At 36.3% G+C, this 8,281-nt stretch overlaps 1 protein-coding gene across 6 annotated transcripts; it reads right to left on the reverse strand.

The window, feature by feature from the left end:
- Positions 1-90: 90 nt before the first annotated feature.
- hnrnpdl (heterogeneous nuclear ribonucleoprotein D-like) lies at positions 91-6,059 on the reverse strand. Of its 6 annotated transcripts, none has more exons than XR_013819974.1 (9): positions 5,812-6,047; positions 5,254-5,422; positions 5,011-5,172; positions 4,749-4,880; positions 3,679-3,793; positions 3,424-3,588; positions 1,571-1,670; positions 1,092-1,195; positions 91-381 (listed from the first exon to the last, which is right to left on the reverse strand). XR_013819974.1 is itself a non-coding variant. In XM_079860638.1 (8 exons), the coding sequence occupies exons 1-7, from the start codon at positions 5,898-5,900 to the stop codon at positions 1,600-1,602; spliced, it is 903 nt and encodes a 300-aa protein (XP_079716764.1). In that variant the 5' UTR covers positions 5,901-6,059; the 3' UTR covers positions 91-381; positions 1,571-1,599. The 6 variants fall into 6 exon arrangements, 4 of the variants coding, with proteins under 4 accessions (XP_079716764.1, XP_079716763.1, XP_079716762.1 ...); XR_013819975.1 differs by having other exon boundaries at positions 5,254-5,425; positions 5,812-6,041; XM_079860638.1 differs by lacking the exon at positions 1,092-1,195 and having other exon boundaries at positions 5,812-6,059.
- Positions 6,060-8,281: the final 2,222 nt, after the last annotated feature.

Here is an 8,281-nt window from a genome sequence, read left to right on the forward strand (position 1 = left end):
AAGTAATATTTATTTTTTGTTGTTATAACGCAGGATTGTGTTACAGGTAGTGCATAACTCAAGAGAAAATGAAAACACAGCACAACAAAATTGTTTCCCATTTTTTAATCCCTTTATCCAAAAAACGTCAGGAAAAGAACTAAAATACAAAATAAAGGACACTTTTCCTAATCAAGACTTAAGAACACATCAGCACAAAACCTACAGGTTCGATCTGAACAAAGCACAGAATAAGACAAACTTGGAAACAAAACGTCTCGCTATTTACAAGGTCAGACACTGAATTTGTCCCCAGAGGACCGGATAACATATTTAATAGTTGTTTACGGACAGGATTCCACAAGCTGCCTCCGAGGAGCAATGTCGAAGTCAGCCTCCGACCTACAAGAGAAGATACACAAGATGAACCACTCCGATTTGGACACGTCAAAAAAAACAGCACGTCCATGTTTCAGTGTTTAACTTCTTGAGCTGTCGATTTTAAACTAGGAAAATCATCATTAAAGATTAAAGATCATATGTTCGACGTCTTAGATCGACAAAACAGCTCATAAGCCAGCAAAAGCTTCAGCTCCAAGAGGCCGGTGGACCATTCGAGGAGCGAGCCCAAACGTCTTAACCTGAAAATCGCAATGTCATTTGCATTTATCCAATGTGTGAGTCTGTCTAACACAGATTTGTCAGCTTTTAATGGCTTCGTAACCCACTTTACATATGATCTTTAAAGGCTACGTTTAAGAAAAAGCCTTGAGGTGAACCCATTTGAAGTTCTCTATGGCCTCTAAAGAAAAAGCAAGCATTATGAGAGAGTTTATGCAATTATTTACAAGGGAGGTGACCGTTTTTTTAAGGAAGAAACCAAAGAAAATAAATCACTGAAGCTCCACAACTGAAATACAAGAGCACTACAATTGAAAAAGAGAATACATCAAAGCAGTTATTATGAATCACTTTTAGGTTACGTTAATAAAGTCCTGGAAAAAACACACTTTGAACTGTTAACGAAAACCAACAACTTAAGGAAAATGGGGGAATCTCCTTTGTCTTTTTGTTTGTTTTACGCTGGTACAGGAAGTTTGAAGAGACCATACCACAGGACAGCGCTTTCTTGTGCATGCCGTGCTCTCTGCCCGCTATGTGCGACGCCCAGAGAATGTCGTGGTCAGGTGACACACGGCCTGCAATGAAGTCCCCGCTGGCAGGTACAAACAAGGTACAATAATCAGAATTAGGGAAAGAAAGGAAAAATCAGGAGAGGCGCCTTTACTCTGTACCCCTTTAGCTGTACTTTACCTGTTAGCATTGCTATCAAGTCTCTATGTTATTCCTTTATGATCACCTGTTAAAGCAGGAGGAGGAAAAGGAAAACCTACAGAAAAACTCTTACGTTTTTCTGGCACACTAAAAAAGGCAAAATGGCTACACAAACATTAGCGATTAAAGATCTATAGACATGTATTTAACTCAGCTGCATTGATATGCATAGGCCGCCTTTAGGCTGTTAGGTATTGTCTATTGATCTTTAACATTGAGGTCGGGTCCAGAGCGTGGCGAAGATGTGTGACCTTACCGCTGATATGAATGCGTTTAGCCACTTCATCAATACGGCTGGTAGCTGTTCTGATGGTTTCCGCCCTCCCGCGAGGCCTTGCCGTAACTGCTCGTTTGACCTACAGAAATCCAATACAGATGCTGTAGCACAATCGTAGAAAGCAATTCAATTGAGTCACTGAAAACACTAAATTAATCACAACAACCAATTTGTTGGGGCAATAATGTGCATGAACTGCCAAAGCTCGAGACTAAAAGGCACCGGCCACCTGACTCAACCCACTCCATCTAAAGCTATGCTCAGACTGCAGGCAAATCAGACCGTGCTCAATATCCCAGACATAAGCAACATGTCATGGGCTGCTTTTGTAATGACGTAGACGTACCCATGTGTGTGACGAGGCTTTTAAAAACCAACGCAGGACAAATGGAGGTGCATCATCTCGCTCTCCATCTTTGAAGCCCGTATGAATACCTCTGGCACTTCAGTCACCAGTTTTGAGTTATCGTTGTGTGTCGCATTAAGAGACGGTTTGAAATGCGATTTGAGCAGCCAGAGCGTCCCGACTGAGACGCATCTGTACAAATATGAGTGGAATCGCATTTCAAACCACCTCCATTTGATGTTTTTTTGCTGTCCAGACTTTCAAAAACCCATCTGGATATGCAAAAAATCAGATTTTTGCTGGCAGTCTGAACATAGCCTCTTCATTTTAGTTTTCTGTTTGTATAAGTCTTGCATGCCCTGGAATTCTGTGCATAAATTAGAGATCAAACTATTTTCAATTGATCTTACACAATGGAGAGCCTATTCAATGAATGGTACAAAAACTATTCCAAATTAGCTGTTTCATAATTTTTATTGACATAAAAAATATATATACTTTTTTTAAATTAAGGCGAGACACTACAGGCAAAAACAGTTTTCATGCATCGGTCAATTTTGAACTATTTGGCTTTTCATAAAGTGTGGTTTCAAACTAGTGGAAAGAAAACATCCCAAATTCACTTTTAAGTGTTGCTTTTATTGCACCTATTTGAGTCTGCAGATTTGAATTACAACACATTTCTTTAAGGGCCGTTTTTCTCTCCTGCACTGGGTCAGAAATCTCCACGTCAGCAGCTCTTACAAACACCAAACTTTCCCGTTTTATTCCTATATATATATATATATATTCTGAAGATTTTTGCTGAGGAGTTTGATCATATTCAATTAGCCTGATTTTAAACATTTCGTTTCTAAAAACATTTTATTTCTGGATGTTGACAGTATTTTCAGATTTATGGAGAAATAAAAAGACAAATCCAAAATCCCCTCTGTAAAACCTTTATATCTAAAATGAAACAAACTTTGAACCTGGCTTAATCCAGTTTTCAGATTTCTGTTCTGGAAATTACAATTTAACATTTCAGAAAACTTGTAATACAAAAAAAAAAATGTTGGCAACTCTTAATCCAATCAATCAACTGGGGAAGTATGGTGAAATCTATTAGTTAATTTTTTACCCTATTAATCGGAGGTGTCTTGCCTTCAGTGTCATGTTTTGATTATATTTAAAACATGCTTTAATGATATTTACAGAATTTAAATGGCCACATTGTGAACTATCTAACTTCATGACTACAATCTCTCTGGTTGAATTATATATTCTTTCCAAAAACCCGTGTGCTGAATTGTGTTGTGAATTCAATGCACTTTTGCAGCCCTAAAAGCCCAGAGTTTTCCCAAACTACACCTTGATGCAACTTTTGCCTAAAATAAAATGTTTTGATAACGAACAGCTTCCTAAAGACATGTTAACGGGTGAAAAATAAAATACATCATAAATATCAATGCGTGGCTCTCTGAGGGTTAAATGTGTGCAAAATTACCATTGTACTCATCATAGCCTTGTCCATAGCCATAATTTGGATAGTTGTATCCTGAATAGTCATAGCCAGAATAGCCATTATAGCCCTGGTTGTATCCATTGCCGTAGCCTCCATAGTTCTGGCCATAGTAGCTGTTGTATCCTTGATTATAGCCTTGGCCCTGTCCTGTTCAGAAAGAGTTAGAGAACCCTTTAGGTCAAGAAGAGCTAGAAGTAGCAGCTGGCCAAAGAGAGAGCCACCTCTAGATCGGCATACCTCTTCCTCGGCCGCCTCCTCGTCCTCCTCCCCCTCGTCCTCCTCCAAAGCCCCGGTCCGCTCGGTTCTGCTGCTGTCTGTACACTTCTTTAGGCTGGGCAACCTTCACTTCACACTGACAACAAATGGAAACAGCATTACTACCATGTGGCTGATGTGTTGAGTTCTTCACGGCAACAGAAGTTGATAGTATAAAAATAAAAAATATTTTTTTTTTTATTACATTTTAATAACATCCCTGACAGCAAAACAACATTAAAGTTGGTCAAATCAACTTATTCCCATAATCTCTCATCAATTCAAACTACGTTCACCAAGGTATGTTAAAATGTTTAGCAATATGAAGATTAATACAGCTATTTATTACCATGTACTGAAGCATAAAAATGATTAAACATGTTTTTTGTGTTCAATGGAAAACATGCTCTTAACTATTTCTTTACTGCGTTTTAACTATTAAATCTTTTACCTCACAGCAATAGATGTTTAGTTGAAATAGCGGTTCCTCTGATAAAACAACCAATAATTTCAGAGAAAATACACAGCGGCTTATAATAATGTTGTCAAAACTGATGTAATTTATTCCTGTGATCAAAGCTGTATTTTCAGCATTACTCCAGTCTTCAGTGTCACATGACCCTTCAGAAATCACTCTAATATGATGATCAAGAAACATTTCTGATAATTACCAATGTTGAAAACAGTTGTGCTGCTTCATATTTCTGTGTAAACCATGATACATTTATATTTAATGATTCTTTAATAAATAGAAATATCAAAAGAACAGCATTTATTTGAAATAGAAATCATCTAACATTATAATTGTCTTTACTGTGACTTTTGACCAGTTTGATGCATCCTTGATGAGTAAAACTTTAAAAAACATTGACCCCAAACATTTGATTGGTAGTGTAACTATAAAATAAATGTGTAAAAGACAATACTTAAGTGGATCGTATGCTTACTATGACCAGTTTTATTTATCCTGAATGAGGTACTGGTGTGTGTGTGTGTGTGTGTGTGTGTGTGTGTGAAATGATCTGCAAGATCTCTTAATAATATCAACATACCTTCCCTGATCCAATTTGATGGTATCTGTTCTCCAGCAGTTTCTGAACTGGATCCTCTAAAACGTACGTCACAAAGCAGAATCCCCTCCTCTCGTTTGTTTTGGTGTCCATGGGAAGCTCAATGCTTTCGATCTTTAGACGGAAAAATCACAGATTAGTTTATATGTACCAGTGTGCTGATTAAAAGTCCTGAATATGATCATTTCATTACATATATGTTCATTATTAGATGTTAATTCAGTTCTTAGTTTGAGCGACTCACGTCCCCATAAGCCCCGAAGTATTCCCGGATCAGTTCCTCGGTTGTGTCTGGACTCAGACCTCCGACAAAAACCTTCTTGGGGGGTTCCTTGCCCTTAATGGCTTTAGCTCTCTTGGGATCAATCAATTTGCCATCCAGCTTGTGCTCCTTCAGCTCTAACACCTGAACACATGAAGAACCGGTCATGAACATGATGTCAGAGTAATCTTCTCCCCAAAGTAAGGAGTGTCAGGGAGCATTCACCTTATCGACACTGTCAGCGTCTCTGAAGAGCACGAACCCGAAGCCCCTGGAGCGGCCGGTCATGGGGTCTGTTTTGATGGTGCAGTCCAGGACCTCTCCAAACTTGGACAGGTAGTCGGTGAGGTCTTTCTTGCTGGTGTCCCAACTGAGTCCACCGATGAACATTTTCCTACTCAAATATAAAAAAAACATACATTTCACGCCACCGAATAAACGATGCATTATCATGCAAGTTCTGATATTATATGTACATTTGCTGGTGATGCATGTTAAGAATGCAACATAGTAATATGGGGAAAAAAAAAACATTAAACACGGTATAATTTTTAATCAAAGTAAAATCCAAGCCATTAGACGCCAGGATGCAAATTCGCTGCAGACGGGTTAATAATAATAATAACTATTTTCAAGCATCTTAAGCTATAAATATTGAGCGTATTAATAATATACGCGTTTGAAACGACTTAGATGTGAATAAAGGATGCAAACGTGTGATTTAGTATGTAAAGTCCGCGAGGCGCTTGGTTGTGCGGGAAGGCCGCGCGCTCCGAGACTCACCCGTCATCCTCCTGGTTTTTACTCGCGTTTATTTTGGAGCCTTCTGGAAACTCGTCAGTGCTGAAGTCACCTTGTTCTTCGGCCTGCATTTTGGAGTATGTGTGGTTTGATCCGACGCTAGCTATAAAGAAGAATATATTACAGCGGTTTTAAAAGGTCAAAGACTCCAACACGAATAAAGTGCCGCGTTGATTAAAATGGCGGCCAGAGATCAGTGACGAAATCCGTCTCTCTCTGCACGAGGAATCGGGAGGGCGGGGCGGGGCGGGGCTTGGGGAGGGACGGGGGCGGGGCTTAACCAATAGTCTTTGACAACAACAGTAAAACATAACACATGCATAGTAGATATTATAGTAGAGATGTTATAATATATAATTAAATATGTTTAAAAAAATACACTTTGAAATATTTTTTCTTTCGTTGTGTTACTGTATAAATATATTTATGCTTAAATATAACTCCAATAGGTAAAATATGTTTTTCAGAAAACAAAGATAATAAAGTTAGACACCTTTTTCTTGAAGATTTTATTTCTGTATCTCCTGCAATCTTTTACTGGAATAATTTGTTTAAAATTTTAAACTGGAAAAAGTTGGTCCTTACAACAAAAATATTTTCTCACTAATAAAGCAAAGGAAGTGTCTTTCAAAATAATAAATACATTTTACCCTGTTAAATATTTTATGATTACATAGCCTATAAAATTAATATTGACACAAGATGCTCATTTTGCTAAGTTCACACAGAAACTGTTTAGCATTTATTTTGGTCATATATTTATATTTTATGAAAAAATGTTAACACATTTATTAAAGAGAATATCCAGCAAGATATATATGCAACCTTTAAAGGCATTATGTTTTGGATATTTTGATTTTGACCCCACTAAAAACAAAGCTTGCTTTGTGATAAATTAAAAAAACATTTCTTGGCAAATTGTATATACATAAATGTAAATTCACCAACAACAAACCATTTTTTTTTTTTTTTTAAATGTACCTTAACACCATTTCTTCCTCAGTAAATAAGAAAGCTATTAAACAACCTCAATTTGTAATGACTTTAACTACACTCTAACTGATGTTAAAAAATAATATCTTACCCTCATGGTCTTTTTTTAAATCTATTTTCCTTTCTTATTTTTCTTTTTTCAGCAAATCATTATTGTATAAAGTTGTATTAATGTCATCTCTGTACAGTTTGAAAGCATATATATATATATATTCTTCTGCAAATATCAAGGTAAACACTTTATCCAAATGCAAGATGCAAATTAAACCCCTTTTCAAATGGAAGAATAATTTGAAGCAAAAACTCTTCAGTGGATGTTTTCAATGCTTCTTTATGTTACCAGATTGAGACCCACACTCCCACACACATATATATATATATATATGTTTTACAATTTCATTGCTTATTGGGACAGAAAAGACCCCAAATTCTTTTAATTCAATACTTGCATTATTACTTGTTTTGCTTTGTTTTCATTTGGGAAACAAAAATATTATTTTTTTATTTTCTTTGTTTACAGTAAATTTGTGAATGATTGACAGTTGAAGTTGATTCATTTAATTCATTTCCTTACGGTAAATTTAACAATGGCGGTCATTATGGCAATATTCCCTTCAGGATTTGTCCTGTTTCCCTGTCAGTCAGGAATCATGCTGCAGTAATGACCGGCTGACTGTACATTATTATCCCTTATTTGACTCCTCCGACCACTCTTTTAGAAAAAAAGAAAGAAAAGATTAAATCTAACAATTGCAAAGATAAAATAAAATATTTTTATTTCGTTTTGTCTAAAAGTATATTATCTCATTTAATTGTTTATATGAATAATAGTTTTATTTTCTGTGTAGTCTTTGATATAACCTGCATGTAATAGAAAACCAGCTGCCAGTGTGTGCCTGTAAGCCACAGTGTTTGGTAAACAGTTTACACACAATTATCCAAATGCGGGGTTTGAATATGAAACAAGTACATAAATTAAGGACATTTTTGCAGTAGGAAAATTATTTTATTTATAGACTTGCATTTACTTCCTCACTCAACTGCCCTTCCCAGCCTGTTGCCAGATTGGGGGAAAATCATCACCCGCTAAAAGGTATTTACTTATTAAATTTGAAAATAAATACTTTTCTGCACAAAACACTTCCTTTATTAATCCACCACCACATCATATAAGTAGAACTACAACTAATATGTGGTTCTGAATCTATTATTATTAATATTATTATTAGCCTACTATCATCATCACATTCAATTGACTATTTCCACTATTATGTAAATGTGGAGCTGTTGCATGATATATCGTACAAATGTACGTGCATTTTTTAAACGCAAAGGTATAGCAAATGAACTGTGCCAATGTAGCATGAATAAAATAAATATGATTAAATATGAATAATAAAATAATTATGAGGATGATAGAGGGAGGGCTTCTCTGCGAGGACTTGGCAACCCTCTAACC

The sequence above is a fragment of the Squalius cephalus genome (assembly GCF_949319135.1).
Source record: "Squalius cephalus genome assembly, chromosome: 24".
Lineage (NCBI taxonomy): Eukaryota > Metazoa > Chordata > Actinopteri > Cypriniformes > Leuciscidae > Squalius > Squalius cephalus.